Consider the following 16312-nt stretch of genomic DNA (forward strand, 5'->3'; position numbering starts at 1 on the left):
AACTATGTGCATATAAAGCCAAAATTTCAAATGTGTGCTCCTAATTGCTCAGAACCTATTTTTCTGACTATAAAGCAAATAACACTACATGTGTGTATTATCCATGCACAATTAACCATGTTGGATAGACATATATGTTTTTTGGAAACCTTATAGTGCAATACTCTACTTAGGAATGAACAATCAGTTGCACACATACAAAATGAGAAATGACTGCCTAGGAAGGAGTACTGCGGAAAGGGATCTGGGGGCCATAGTGGATCACAAGCTAAATATGATTCAACAGTATAATGCTGTTGCAAAAAAAGCAAACCTCATTCTGGGATGTATTAGCAGGAGTATTGTAAGCAAGACATGAGAAGTAATTCTTCCGCTCTACTCCACGCTGATTAGGCTTCAACTGGAGTATTGTATCTAGTTCAGGGCAGCACATTTCAGGAAAGATGTGGACAAACTGGAGAAAGTCCAGAGAAGAGCAACAAAAATTATTAAAGGTCTAGGAAATATGACCTATGAAGGAAGATTGAAAAAATTGGGTTTGTTTAGTCTGGAGAAGAGAAGACTAAGAGGGGACATGATAACAGTTTTCAAGTACATAAAAGGTTGTTACAAGGAGAAGGAAGAAAAATTGTTTCTTCTTAACCTCTGAGGATAAGACAAGAAGCAATGGGCTTAAACTGCAGCAAGGGCAGTTTGGGTTGGACATTAGGAAAAACTTCCTAACTGTCAGAATGGTTAAGCACTGGAATAAATTGCCTAGGGAGGTTGTGGAATCTCCATCATTGGGGATTTTTAAGAGCAGGTTGGACAAACACCTGTCAGGGATGGTCTAGATAATACTTAGTCCTGCCTTGAGGGCAGGGGACTGGACTAGATGACCTCTCGAGCGCCCTTCCAGTGCTATGATTCTATTAAGGAGGCTAATTTTAGAATTTTGGCCCATGTGATTAATATCTAAAAAAAATGTGCTCGCTCGCTCTCACACACACATTCCATGTCTCTCTCAAATTGGTTTTTCCACAGTTTCTAGTTATCCAGGAATTATGTGGAAGTTAAATCTATTTCTACCCATTCAAGTTAAAGTTAAGAAAGTTTATTTTTTCCCATATGCTGAAATAGCTGTACAAGTGTTTCTCGAGGTACTACTGGAAATATTTAATTGTATGAAATGAATAGGAACAGTTTTACAGCATTTTGAGGGGGCGGGAATGCAAATACACAGTGAAAGTTATATTTGCTCTTTTTTAAGAATTTTGAGTAGTGGACAGGAGACAAGAGGTGGATAAACATCTGCCTTAAAATCATGGTGAAATAAACAGAATTAGTAAATTCACACTATTTATATTAATCTTTCATGGTCTTTCTCTGAGAAATATTTTGTGACTACAATAATAATAGTAATGTACTATGCAGCCATGTCACTATTTTATAACATGTTAATTTTGTGGTGAATTTTGTGCTTGTGAAAGATAAATATACTTGTAATCTGAAGTCCTGTATTAATAGAATAGGTAAAATACAGACATTAACACTGCAAATTAACACTGGTGGGGATATGTTGGGAGTCCCTTCCAACCCTGATATTCTATGATTCTATGAAATTACTTGATATTTGGTGCCCTTGAATTTCAGAAATTTGGGCAAAACTGGGTTGTTCTTGTTCTGGTTTTGTTTTAAAAAAAAACATAAGTTACAATTTTGTTTTGGAAAACCAAAATCAGAGAGTGGTTCAAATGCAAAGATCAAAATGTATCAGAACTAATTTTATCAGACAAAATGATGGTAGTGCTATTGTAAGATAGTTAAAAAGTGAGTTTTGTCTTTTAATTTTTAGAAAGATCTTAAATTCTTTCAGTTCTCTTTAAATGGAGTTATACGCTTGGAATAAAACTTGTTAATTTTAACTTGGTTTAACAAGTCTTGTTTATTTTGACTTGCTTTAACAAGTTAAAATGCAGAGAGCTTACACCTAAATGTTTTCTGAAAACGTAGACAAAAAAGTTGAAAGCACACTAGTTCACAGGGTTGCTTAAAATACTATTATGAGAAGGAGACTGACAAAAAGTCAAGTTTTGAAATCGGTTCCATATTTAACAGGAAACTAGTGGAGGTTTATGTAAGTCAGCAGAGTAGATAAAAAGTTCTGGTCCTCATGATACCAAGAAATAATCAGTTGGCAGGCAGCCCATATGCAAAGAATGGCACTAATCACTTCTGGATGACATAAATTGAAACTTGGCTTCCTCTGTGAAAGGGAGACTCTGATGTCAAGTGTATTTGTAATGATAAAATACTTCCTTGCTGTTCCATGTTTTTTAATTTATACAGTAATAAAACATAGGGGAATTGGGAAGAACACAAAGTTGCTAACGACTGACTTTAAATTACTGCATACTGATTTTAAAGATTAGGCTTAAGTTTTTTTAAGATGTAATCCTGAGCATTGTTGAGTATCCTCAACAGTGATTAATTTCAGTCAGAAAGGAAGTAACTTTGCATTTGGTAACTTGCAGGATTTGGCCTTCACTGAATACTCATACAGTTTATAAGATACAACAAAGTCTTTAAAGACCTGGAAAGGGCTGTCATGAGCAACTCTTCCTCCACCTCCAAGCCTCTCATCTCATGAGACTCCATCCTCTCCCACCGAGTACTCAGAATCTATATGGAGATGTTGCAAGTGCTGATAAGACAACATAGACTGAAGTGAACATGTCACTAAACCAGTGGTTTTCAACCTGTGGTCTTGGGACCCTAGAGGTCTGCAGACTGTCTAAGATTCCCAAAGGGCTCTGCACCTCCATTCAAAATTTTTCAGGGATCCACAAATGAAAAAAGATTGAAAACCACTGCACTAAATAAAAGAAACAATCTGATATGAAAACGTTTAAACTGTTAACAGGAAGCAACACGTCTAATTGAAACAATTTAAATTTTACTCAGATGTTGTTCTCAACAGTTTTCAGTTCAGATTTTTATAAGAGTTCTTCTAGTAGTCACTTATCTTTATTGTATTGCAGTACTGTAACCAGTTCTGCACATAACATACATAATATACTTCTTCGAGTGCTTGCTCACGTCCATTTCATTGTAGGTGTGTGTGCTCGCCACATGCACTGGAAGTTTTGCCCTCAGTGGTATCGGTAGGGGACCAGCTCTGGTGCCCACTGGAGTGGCACACATATGCGCCAGTATAAGGGGCACCACCAGCTTCCCCCTTCCCTCAGTTCCTTCCTACCGCCAGTGACAGCGCTGGAATGTTTCCTTGCTTTGACAAGCTTCCATGTCCGTACCGTGTCTAGTAGTGAATTTGTTGTATATAGGTTTCAGAGTAGCAGCCGTGTTAGTCTGTATCCGCAAAAAGAAGAGGAGGACTTGTTGCACCTTAGAGACTAACACATTTATTAGAGCATAAGCTTTCGCGAGCTACTGCGCACTTCATTGGATGCATGCAGTGGAAAATACAGTGGGGAGATTTTATATACACCGAGAACATGAAACAATGGGTGTTACCATACAGACTGTAACAAGAGTGATCAGGAAAGGTGAACTATTACCAGCATGAGTGGGGGAAACTTTTGTAGTGATAATCAAGGTGGGCCATTTCCAGCAGTTGACAAGAACAGTAGTGGAGGAAATAAACAAGGGGAAATACTTTTACTTTGTGTAATGACACATCCATTCCCAGTCTTTATTCAAGCCTAAGTTAAGTGTATCCAGTTTGCAAATTAATTCTAATTCAGCAGTCTCTCTTTAGAGTCTGTTTTTGAAGTTTGTTTGTTGAAGAATTGCCATTTTTAGGTCTGTAATCGAGTGACCAAAGAGATTGAAGTGTTCTCTTTTCTTTTTGTTGTATATAGTTGTTTAATGTTGTATAGTTAATAGTTCCCTTAGCGTTAAGCTAGAAAGCATTTGCAAGAGCTTCAGGCCGCGGACCAAGAAGGAGCGGGACATTGATCTCCGAGCGCTCCTTATGGAGTCGGCCCTTGCACCGTCCTCGGAGCCGACAAGATCAGACTCTACTCCAAGCACCATGGCCTCAGTGCAGAGTGTGCCACCAATCCCCATTCCCAGTACCGGCAAAAAAGCTAAGAAAGCCTGGGAGTGCTTTGTCCCATAAAGGGAAGGAGAGAGCTGGCAGAGAGCAAAGATCTGCACGGGGCAGCTCTTCCCTTCCAGACAGTGGCCAAGCTCCGACTCCCGTTGAGCTGTAGAGCCCACTTCAAGAACCGCCTGCCATCCTGGAAAGTGGCAGAGGCACTCAGTACCTGGCGTGCCGTCCACACTGGAGGCCTTTCAGGCCACTAAGGACATACTGTCCCTTCCGGTACCGCCCATGCCGTCCACTGAGGTGCACCATTCGAGGGGTAAACCTGCTCTGGGACCCTTCCAGCAGTCTCCATCCGTGCGGCACTGCTTCCCACCACAGGGGGTGCTCCGCCAGCGCTTGCCTGAACAGCACCATCAGCCCCTGGGCGCAGGTTGGCTTACCTGCCAGAGTCCCCATCGTCGGTCCCTGGACTCTAGGTGTCAAGGAGTCACTCTTCATGTGTACTAGTGTAATGGAAATCAGAGTTTGGCCCAAGGTTGTATAGTTTAAAATATTTTGTGAAATATTGTGTGTGGGTGGAAAATGTTTATCAAATCCTAATTTAGGTAGGAGGACTCTTTATGTATATCCCCCTCCCTGTCCCTGTTTTGGTTTGAATCTATAACTTACCCTTTAAATTTTAAATATATATGATGTGTAGAGATGCACAGATTTTAAAGCTATTGGAGAACATTGTGATCATCTAATCTGACCTCTTGCTTGATGCAGGCTGTAGAATTTCGCCCGGTAGCTTCTTAATATCTTGTGGTTGAGATAGCACATAATTTGTAGAATAACATCCAATATTCATTTAATGCGGCAGGCTTTTCATTTCTTCTTCAGTATTGTGGAGCTCTGTTTGTGTATATATATATTTTCATATTCTCCAATGTCCTTCATGAAAAATGTTATAATTAAGTGGTGAGTGTACTCTGGGGGGTAATGAGTATAAATTTAGTATCTTTTATTTCTGTATTTGGCAAAGGAAGACTGTGGGTTCGAACAAGGTGTCAAAACTTTTGCATAGATGGGTCCTAGACAGGTGAGAGCAAAGCTTCTGAAAGTGGCGTTTCTTTGACGCTCCATGTTTGCCACTTTTTGGACTGGCATCACTTTTAAAGTAGCTCACTGATGCAGACAAAAAGATCCAGAACTATGAATTGTTTATACAGCTGAGTTATATATAAGTAATATTTACACTTAGTTGTTAGTAGGTATGTGTGCTTTTGTATCACTAAAAAAACCATTTCTACAGCACCTCTTCCATTAGTTAAGTAGGCACATCTAATGAATTAATTTTATTTTTATCGGCTGTATAAACAATTCATAGTTACACTTTGACACCACATTTCATCTGAGATTCTCAAATGTTAACTAATGAAGTCTTATACTCCCTTGTGACAGAGTAAGTTTTATTATCCCAGTTTCACAGAGACAAAAAACAGACACAAAGGTCAAGATACATGCTTAGCACTACAAAAAAGTAAATAATTATGTTTAGACTAAACCACATTTCCTGTTAAAATTATCTTAAATATCATTGGTTGGAAAAATAATAATTAATATGTTTTAAATAATATATATTTTCTTTTAATAGAAACGGGATCATAACACTACAGGCTTTTTCAGAGTCCAACAGGAAACTTTGGCTGGAAGCTATGGATGGAAAGGAACCAGTAAGGAAATTTGTTATATTATTTATTATGAGTTCAGATTTGTTGTATACAGAAGTGAAAAGAACAAATTGCTGTGCATCTCAAAATATCTCAAACACGGAGAAACAATTTACATAAACTTTTACAACACAATTTGTACGTGCAAACGGTATTTCACAAGCTGTATGGACAAAGCAGTGGCAAAATAAACACGAATGATAAGATAATCATTAAATTAATAATGAAGCAGAAAAAATAGTATATCTCAATCTGTAGTCACGCATTGAGTCACTTATTTTAGTTGGGATATTGACAATCCAGCCAATAGCATATTCGTTGGCATACAGGATACATGTGCACAGGCACAGTTTGTGAATTTGTGCTCTCCAGACTGGTGAGAGCAAGTCATTTTAGGGGTGATGCCTTTGAGCAGCGGTATCGCCACCTTCAGAGAAAAGAAACTGTGATGGAGGCTGGTGAGCGTTGATGAGAGAAGCTCACCTGAGGATTCATCCTGTCATTAACCTACACTTGAGATTTCCATCGAATACATTGGCAAAGCTCCACATGTAGACCCAAAAGGGAGAAAATGATTGTTCAGATTTACGAGCTAGATGGCACCTGGTCTCACTGAACTGGTCCAACCAAGGAGTTAGGGCTGAGAGTAAACAGGGTTCACATATAACCATACAGAATCTACAATTCTGGCTACTCACTACCATCTTTCAGCTACCCAAACGTGTAGTTGAACTGAACTCACATAAGAGAGAGTGCCTGCTAGAGGCAACATTTTAAGTTTTATGCTTGTTAAGCCCATTTACAATGACTGTTTAGTAAATAAATGGCAAGAACAAGGCTTGCACCATGCAACATGCTAATGCAAAATATATTTGCACTGGCTTGAGATCTCTTAACTGACCTGGAAGTCACAAATGTTCATATTGCAATGTTTTCTTTTTCAGATTTACACTTTGCCAGCAATTATTAGCAAGAAGGAAGAAAGTAAGTTTTTTTTAGTTATGTAAAATTATTAAATGTACCTGGATTTCTACAGTATAATGTCCTTGTTTTCAGGCATATTAGGTTACAAATTACATAATTATATTTTCATATATTGCCAAGAATTACTCTTTTCTGTCAACTTGCAAGAAAGAGCATCCTGTCTCAAGGGTCAGTTACATCAGGTGTGAAAAAGTCTTCAATATTTGTATTATAGTCAAATATAAATTGGGAGAAAATCAAATAAATCATGCTTCTGGCTAACCTGGTTCCAAAGCAGTACTCTGTGTATAATGTCATTCTAGATACCTATAGATATATTCATAGTTCTATATATAAATGTATGTATAAAATGGACCACCTGTACCTTGACATAATATCCCTGAACATGATAACTTGTTTATGGTCTTCAGATATAGGGATATTATGGCTTTTACTGTGGTGATGGGCAAACATTATGTTATCATGCAGATACTCCATTATATTTGATGTGCGTCTGTGCAGGTGTCTTACTCAATTACACACATACACATACATTATTATTATTCTTTGATTCCCATCCGTCAGCTCAGCAATAACAATGGAGCCGAATGAAGTCTGTCCAGCACTTCCTATCTTGTACCAGCTTCACAGTTTCATTCATATTTAAACGTCTTGTATGTCATTCTTCACTGTGTTTATCCTACACATCCTATAATGTAACATGACTCCTCCCTTTTCATCTCTCAGTCATGTAGCCATTGCTGCTTCCGCTACCAAGCTGAAAAAATCTGGCAATAGGATGCATCCTTGTCTTTCTTCTACAGTCATCCTGAGTCATTCTGTCAGCATCTTGTTTACTCTCACCACGCTAATTGACTTGCTGTAGATGTTTTCTATCCGCTTGATTGATTTTTTGAGGATGCCATACAGTCTCATAACTTTTTGCTAAATGCTCTCAAAAGCCCGTTTGAGGTTTATAAAGTCGTTGTAACAGGTTCAGTTGTGTTCTGTATACTTCTCTGATATCTGTCTTATCATACATAACTGATCTTTTATACTTCATTTTGATCTAAATCCAGCCAGTTCTGCAAGAGCCACTTCCATATACCTCTTCATTCTCCTCTGCAACATTTTGGTGAATACTTTTCCTGGCACACTCACTAAGCTGATCCCTCTGTAGTTTCTTATTCTCACTCCGATCTCTTTTTTTTTTTTTTTTGTAGATCAGAACTATTATCGCTTTCCCTCATTTGTTCGGCACTTGCTTTTGTTTGTAAATCTTGTTGAATAGTTTGTGCATCACATTTACCAAGTGTTCCTCTCCTGCTTGCAGTATCTCTGCAGTTACATTGTCCTTATCTGTTACCTTTTTGTTTTTCAAGATATTTACTTTCGATATCAAGATATCAACTTTCGAGATATTTACTTCTTTGTCTAAGAATTCCAGCATCTTTTTGCCCTCCTTTGTTCTGGGAAGCTTTTCTAGAACCATTTCATCTACTGTGTTCTGCACATTGTACAGCTCTTCAAAATATTATTTCCATCACTTATTCTTCGCTTGTTCATGCTCAATTGCTTCATGTTTGTCTTTCACAGCCAACATCTTCAACTCATATGTCCCACTCAGTTCTCTCATCTTACAATTCCACTCCTGTGCCACATTTCTCTTCACATATTCTTCTACTGCCTTATATTGTTCGCTTATCCAATTGTTTCTGTCTCGCTTTGCTTTTTGTGTTATCTCTCTAAGCAGCCTATTGTATTTAGCTCTAAGACTTTAGTCCTATTTTTTATTCTCCTTCAGCTTCCTATGTTTCTCCCACAGCTGCAGCACTTCATCCATTATCCACCTTGGTCTCTTTGTTTTGGCCTTGTAGCCCAACGCTTGTTCAGCTGCACTTGTAATCCCATTTTTATATTGTTCCACATTGTTCCATGCCCCAGGGTGCAATCTGGACTGTGGAGCCTTGGAGCTTCAAAGCAGCCCTCAGCTTGGCCATTTTTCTGAACCCACAGTCCTGTGTCTGACCAGCAGTTGGGAGGATTTGGGGGGAACCCGGGCCCGCCCTCTAATCCGGGTTCCAGCCCAGGGCCCTGTGGAATGCAGCTGTGTAGAGCACCTCCTGGAACAGCTGTATGACAACTACAACTCCCTGGGCTACTTCTCCATGGCCTCCTCCCAATACCTTCTTTATCCTCACCATAGAACCTTCCTCCTGGTGTCTGATAATGCTTGTACACCTCAGTCCTCCAGCAGTCCGCGTTCTCACTCTCAGCTCCTAATGCCTCTTGCTTCCAGCTCCTCACATGCACACCACAAACTGAAGTGAGCTCCTTTTTAAAACCCAGCTGCCCTGATTAGCCTGCCTTAATTGATTCTAGCAGCTTCTTCATTGGCTGCAGGTGTTCTAATCAGCCTGTCTTAATTGTCTCCAGAAAGTTGCTGATTGTTCTGGAACCTTCCCCATTACCTTACCCAGGGAAAAGGGACCTACTTAGCCTGGGGCTAATATATCTGCCTTCTATTACTCTACTATAGCCATCTGGCCCGACCCTGTCACAAAACATATAGCAAAATCTCATAATTTCATATACAATGAAGATACACACTTTTAAACAGGATAATGAAATTCAGCAAATCATAACTTTTCAAGTGATACCTAACAAGACATACTTTGTACAAAATGTCATAACCATATACAGGGAATCATTAAAAAAGGGATAGAGAATAAGATGGAGAATATCTTACTGCCCTTATATAAATCCATGGTATGCCCACATCTTGAATACTGCATACAGATGTGGTCCGCTCATCTCAAAAAAGATATATTGGCATTAGAAAAGGTTCAGAAAAGGGCAACTAAAATGATTAGGGGGTTGGAACAGGTCCCATATGAGGAGAGATTAAAGGGGCTAGGACTTTTCAGCTTGGAAAAGAGGAGACTGAGGGGGGATATGATAGAGGTCTAAAATCATGAGTGGTGTGGAGAAAGTGAATAAGGAAAAGTTATTTACTTGTTCCCATAATGTAAGAACTGGGAGCCACCAAATGAAATTAATGGGCAGCAGGTTTAAAACAAATAAAAGGAAGTTCTTCTTCACTCAGCGCATAGTCAACCTGTGGAACTCCTTGCCTGAGGAGGTTGTGAAGGCTAGGACTGTAACAGGGTTTAAAAGAGAACTGGATAAATTCATGGAGGTTAAGTCCATTAGTGGCTATTAGCCAGGATGGGTAAGGAATGGTGTCTGTAGCCTCTGTTTGTCAGAGGGTGGTGATGGATGGCAGGAGAGAGATCACTTGATCATTACCTGTTAGGTTCACTCCCTGTGGGGCACCTGGCATTGGCCACTGTCAGTAGACAGGATACTGGGCTGGATGAACCTTTGATCTGACTCAGTATGGCCATTCATATGTTCTTAAGTGGTGGATATGTGCGTACCAGGGATAACCTGGGGTACAGTATGTCACACATGTCTCTTCGGTGTTCATTTTTTCTTTCACTGAAGATGTGATATTTTTCCACATGAATTCTTTGTACGTTTTCCTGAAATCTGTCTCTTTCAGTTTGTCCATGGCGTAGATCTTAGTTCTTGGCACTTCTTCAGTTGCTTTCAGCCTCAACCTATTGCTGCCAGCCCTAATTTATTATCTGATCCAATATCAGCTGCAAATGATCTGCATGAGAACAGACTTGATTCACAAGTACAAAGTCTGTCATGTTCTTCGTTTGTCCATTAGGTGACATATGTCCACTTCTTCTGCGGCTTTCTTTGTTGAAATAGTGTGTTTGTTACCAACAGGTTGTTGCTTAAGCAGAAATTTAGTAGCCTTTCTCCTCTTACATTTTCTTCATCTAATCCAACTCTGCCTATGGCTGCAGCCCAGGAATTCCAGTCCAATTCTACTTTTGCATTCAAATCTCGCATCACCAATAATATGTCTTGTCTTGAAACTTTTTGGATTGTTTTCTGTAGATGATTATAAAAATATTCAGTTTCTTCCTTGGGTGCTGCCGATGTTGGCTCATATACTTGTACTACGGTAACTGCACCAGATTTGATTCTGAATCTCACCTTCAGCATACAAGGAGATATTGGGTTAAATGCCATGAGAGCCTATTTTACCTTTGGCTTTAGCACCAATGCAACACCATCGTCCACCATCGTCTCTTACCAATGTCAATATTCTAGGTTAATCATGGTAGAATTCTCCTTTATCTTCTCAATATCTCGTTTCACATAGACCAGTGATTTGCCACTTCTCTCTTTTCAACTCGTGGATCATTACCACAAGTGCTCCATTTATAAGTGAACCATTATACCAGGCCTTACATCCCATGTTCCAATAAATATCCTTCAGCTTCATCATGTAATTCCCCGACCTGCGTGTTGTTCTACGTACTTCGCATACTATCAATTGGAGCTGACCCATGTTTGTCCCAGTGACGACCGAGCCAGCATATTTTCTTTCTCTTACCAATCCTCATTCAGATTCTATGGTCCGGTATTCGCCAGGTGTTCTACCACGACTCCTGTCTTTATGGCTGATCAGCGTATTGTAATCCGTCTGCAACACTCCTTTAAGCTACCCACTCGCTTGCTTCAGCACCATTTCCACCAGTGTTATTCTTTGAGAGGTGTTTTTGCTGGCTTTGCCTTAGGAGACTTTGTGCATTTGGACAGCCAGCTGTGCCCTTTCCCCAGTCTTTATTACCGCTAGCTATCCTCATTAGGTTTAGCATGCCAGCCAAGGCAAAGTCATAGGGTGTGGTGCTGCAGTACACTCACGTCAATTTGGAACCACTTGTGAGAGCTGAGTAGTCACCCGGAGCAACTGCAAGCAAGCCACACCTTGTGGATGTGGCTGTCTTCATGCAGAGGTACTACCTTTTCAGCTGTCCCATACATACATACCCGCACAAGCCTGAGATTTTCAGTGGATCCTAAGGAAATTAGGCGCCGGAACCCCTGGAAATCAATGGGAGATGGCACCTAATTCCCTTTGGTGCCTTTGAAAATCCAAGCCACAGTATATACTTTATTAAGATATAGTAAGACAATCATAAAATATATTATTCGTGTCCTAGGCCCTGGTCCTGGAAAGCCTTACACTCATGCTCATTTTTATGCATGGTTAGTAGTCTCATTTAAATTAATTGACATTGAGTGTGTGAAGTGAAGCACCTGTGTACGTCTCTGCAGAGCTGGGGCTATAAACAGCAAAGTATTGAGCTGAGGGAAAGGTGTCTAGTAGAAACTGTAGGCATCTGTGTATGGTTCATTCTCTTAATGTTTTGTTTCTGTATTCTTAGAATGTGCATCCTTTTATACAAAGACACGCTTTCAGCCATACAAGTGGTGGGGTTAGGATGCCACACTTTTATTTCTAACAGATGTTAAAGAATTCTGGTTTTGAAATCTTACATACTAAAAATATAACAACAAACACACATGAATGTACTAATGAGCAGAAATTTTGATTGCATTCTTTTTGGATAGAGATGTAATTAAGCAATAATATAAAGAACAGTTACCGGTGCTATGCTCTTATGGACAAATGTACAGAGCTCACATCTGATCCTAACATTAAGATGTTGCTAAATGGAAAGGCAGATTAAAGTAAATAATGTACTTTTCTTCAATTTATAGTGTTCTTAAATGAAGCAGGTTTTAACTTTGTGAGGAAATGTATTCATGCTGTGGAGACAAGAGGTATGTATTAGATTACATTCTATATATTACATAGTATGCATATGGTTTTCTCTGACATAGGTTACTTTACAATGATTAAACAGAAAATATTTTCCAGGTGCATTTTGGAATCTCTGTGTCACTCAACTTGTACTTTTCACTGCTTTTTATACCTGAAACACTGTTGCCAAAATCTTCCATAAAGACTCTTTAATTTATCATTTAAGTATAAATTATAGCAACTTCTTGTTTTAAAAAAAGTTAACACTTTTCTGTTATTAGTCATTTAATGCTCAGTTGTACTTAATACACATTGGGACAAATTTATCCCTAGCTTACTCCCTTAGCTTTATTTGCCTTACGCCAGGCATACATTTCACCCATTGTTATCCATTGTCTGTGTTTAATAACTGAAATTCAATCGTAGGCAAAGTATGCACTATATGGGAAGAACAACAAAATAATAGTCTAGCTACTGCTGATTTAGTATTTTACTACTCAAAATAAATCAGTCCTCGGTTATTCCTATGTAACCTTCTGAAAGAAATAAGGTCACTTGCTCCTTACTGAGAGCAGAATTTTGGCCATTATGTTGAAAGGGGCACCAATAATACAAGTATTTTTAAATGGTAAAACTTGATATGACAAATAGACAAAATTTAATAACATCAAAATTAAAATTAAATATATGTATTAGGAATGATTTTCTAAACAGATTGGCTGAACTTAAGAAGCATCCTATTGTTTAGGCTTTTGAGATTGTGACAAATTATAATTGTTTTTTCTCAAACATCCTCAGAAAAGAACTTTGCCATGGTTACACCTAAGAACTCTGTGTAGTAAAAGGTGCTAAGGGAAAAAAAGAGATCAAGTCAAGATCTGTTTCTGACTTGATTTTTTACCATAGCTCAATATTGCTTTGAAAATCAAGGTTCATGAAATTCCCATCCTCTGTGTGTTAAAATATAATGCTATAAAGGTCTGAAATAGAACATTATCCAGTAGCATTTTCCCATACTGTACTATAAAAAAATATTTTTTGCATTTGGGCCATGCCTTTCTCAACCATTTGAGGTCAATTGGGACCTAAGGGTGTCTCTTTATCTTGTTTTGGGGCTCTACAAATTAAAACAATCCTGTCATTCAGCATTGACAAAGTAGCTGAAGTACTGCAGATATACAAGGAAAACACTAGACTGTGCAGATATTTTAAGTAGAATTTGTTTGTATCACCAATAAATTCTGTACACAAGTAATTGCTGTGATTGTCAGCAACATTTGGATATGGAGGACATTATTCTGTTCTCATTTGCACTGGTGTAAATTCAGAGTAACTCCATTGAAGTGGCTTGCATTACATAAGTTTACATTTCTTGGTAAATATGAACAGGGCTAAGAACTCAGGACATGCCTCTGGAGTGCTTCTGGGACTTATTTTTCACTTCTCAGACATCATTCCAGTGTCTGCTATAATGGCACCTTTCCGTGAGTCAGTCAGACAGAATGTTGGGTCCTTTTGTGGGGTTTCATTTAATTAACTTGTAGCTAAGATTTGTTTATAAGATGGTGTAATTTCAGTAAAATATGTCTGGTAATTTCCCAAAAATGGGGCTAAATAGTCCAAAGTGGTGTACAGGAATTTAGCTGCATAACTTCCTATAAATTAATGGATGGTTAAACCACATAAACCATTTTGCAAATTTACACCCACATTTCTCACCTATGTGTCCATGTATATGAACATGCTGTACTTTTGGTGCCATGAGTCAGTTCATTATCCTGTATTTTTTCTGTATAGGTATCACAATCTTGGGGCTGTACAGAATAGGAGGTGTAAACTCCAAAGTGCAAAAGCTGATGAATACCATATTTTGTAAGTTTTGGAAGATTTTGCATCAAAAACTCTAATATCCACCAAGGACATTATGACCATTATGATTTCCTCCACTGTCTCTACTCAAAAATGTGTGTACAATAGTAAGTTTAGTTTGCACTTGCAATTACAGGTGGCAAATTAAGTGAGTAAGCATGCAAATAGTTAGCTATGTATGTAACTGGCCACTTGTATACATTGTTACTCAGTTTGTGCAGAGAGTCACTGAAATTGCGTACACAGCCTGGATAGATGTGCATTTTTCACAATTAATTTAGTTTGTTTTTTTAATTTATTAAAAATGAAACAGGAAATCTGTCCAGAGCTCTCAACACCCCTGACACTATTTACAAGGGGAAAAAAAGTTTTACCTCCCAATGATCAACAGGACTCAATCCTCTGTGAAACACAGAACTCCCCTCCCACATTTAATCAAACACTAATTCCACAGCAGCCCGTATAAATGGATGTACATTGCAATATGCCCCAGTGGTCAACAAACCCAGGCTGTTCAGGAAAGCTGGCTCCAGACCTGAGAACAGTCTGCTGCCAGTCCTCTCTCTTAACTTAAGAGGAATCCAACTGGAGTGTGTCTACTGACTGAGGCAGTATGACACAAGGATAGAGGAAGTCTCTCCCATCGGAACACCCCAAGCAAGACCCTTTGGTCTTTACCAATCAAAAACAACATCTTAAATTCAATTAAGAAACAAATGGGCAGTCAGTGCAAATAACGGAGCAAAGCTGCAGACAGTTGAGGAAAAATGAGACTCATTGGATTTGTTTATATTTTGCAGCTTGGACTATTTAAATACATCTATAAATCCCTTTCTTCATTTAATTTTTATGCTCAGTTTATTGGATCTGTTTGTCGAGGCATAGAATACCAAACGCCCAGAAGTGTCCCTCAACTTTTGTCCCATCATCAAGTATTAACTCACAGTTTATAATATTTTTCTTTTTGGGGGATCATGGGGTTTCACTTATCTTGCTAATCTAGATATAACCGCCCTCTTTTTTGAAGATTGCTCTACATCAAAACCAAAGCAACTGGCAACCCCTGTATCACCTTGGGTTTAGTTTACTCTTTGAAGTTGGGCACATAGTTGAGATGTCTGTATACTAGATGCTATTTCATTTTTCTGATACTTGACAAAAATTAAAGGATTTCAATGTATGTTCAAGTTGTTAGTTAATCTGGGTAATAAAATAACCATAAGAAATTATCACCTAATCTTTGTATGTTGTTTAAGTGTTGTGCTGCTTTCCTAACTAGTCTGCTAGTCAAAGTATAACACATTCCTAATTCAATTTTCTACCAGCCCCTAAATCTCCTCCTGATATGGATATTGATATGGACATTTGGGACAATAAAACAATAACAAGTGGACTAAAAAACTACCTCAGGTGAGTATGATGCTCTACATGTATCTCATTTCATGTCCCATTTACCCTTATTTATTGATATTGCATTACCTCTCTTTCACCACCTTAGAACACTAAATATATATATAAAAAGAAAAGGAGTGAGCTGTAGCTCACGAAAGCTTATGCTCAAATTAATTTTTTAGTCTCTAAGGTGCCACAAGTACTCCTTTTCTTTTTGCGAATACAGACTAACACAGCTGCTACTCTGAAACCTAAATATATATAGTGATTTTGGCTAGCCTAAAAATATTCCAGTGGTTATTTATTTTAATGAACCTGCATTTGTTTATGCTATCTGTCTGCCTGCTATGAATCAGTTGTGCTCTATAAAACCCTACATTTGGAGGGGGGAAAAGTTAATTGCATTTGTTGATCTGTAAATCCTTTATCTAAACTGCACAGAATGAGACACTAAATCTTTCTAATTTGTGAAATCCTTTATCTAAATTGCACAGCATGGTATTTCACTAATTTATTGTTAAAGCAGGGTAAAATCATGGCTCCCTGCATAAATGTTAATTCTCATTTCATATCCTGTTATACAGGTCACTTTACAGGAATTGGGAATAAATATATCCCCAAACAATTAGAAAA

At 38.4% G+C, this 16312-nt stretch overlaps 1 protein-coding gene across 5 annotated transcripts in view; it reads left to right on the forward strand.

Moving 5' to 3' along the window:
- The window catches only part of ARHGAP42 (Rho GTPase activating protein 42), a 378378-nt gene that overhangs the window by 239870 nt on the left and 122196 nt on the right, over window positions 1–16312 (forward strand). For all 5 annotated transcript variants that reach the window (XM_073337948.1, XM_073337938.1, XM_073337919.1 and 2 more), the window contains 5 exons: window positions 5688–5766; window positions 6708–6747; window positions 12376–12438; window positions 14216–14290; window positions 15613–15697. In XM_073337948.1, the coding sequence (XP_073194049.1) occupies window positions 5688–5766; window positions 6708–6747; window positions 12376–12438; window positions 14216–14290; window positions 15613–15697 (342 nt within the window). The remainder of the gene's footprint in view (window positions 1–5687; window positions 5767–6707; window positions 6748–12375; window positions 12439–14215; window positions 14291–15612; window positions 15698–16312) is intronic.

This window comes from Lepidochelys kempii, chromosome 1 (assembly GCF_965140265.1).
Source record: "Lepidochelys kempii isolate rLepKem1 chromosome 1, rLepKem1.hap2, whole genome shotgun sequence".
In the NCBI taxonomy this organism is placed as follows: Eukaryota; Metazoa; Chordata; order Testudines; family Cheloniidae; genus Lepidochelys; species Lepidochelys kempii.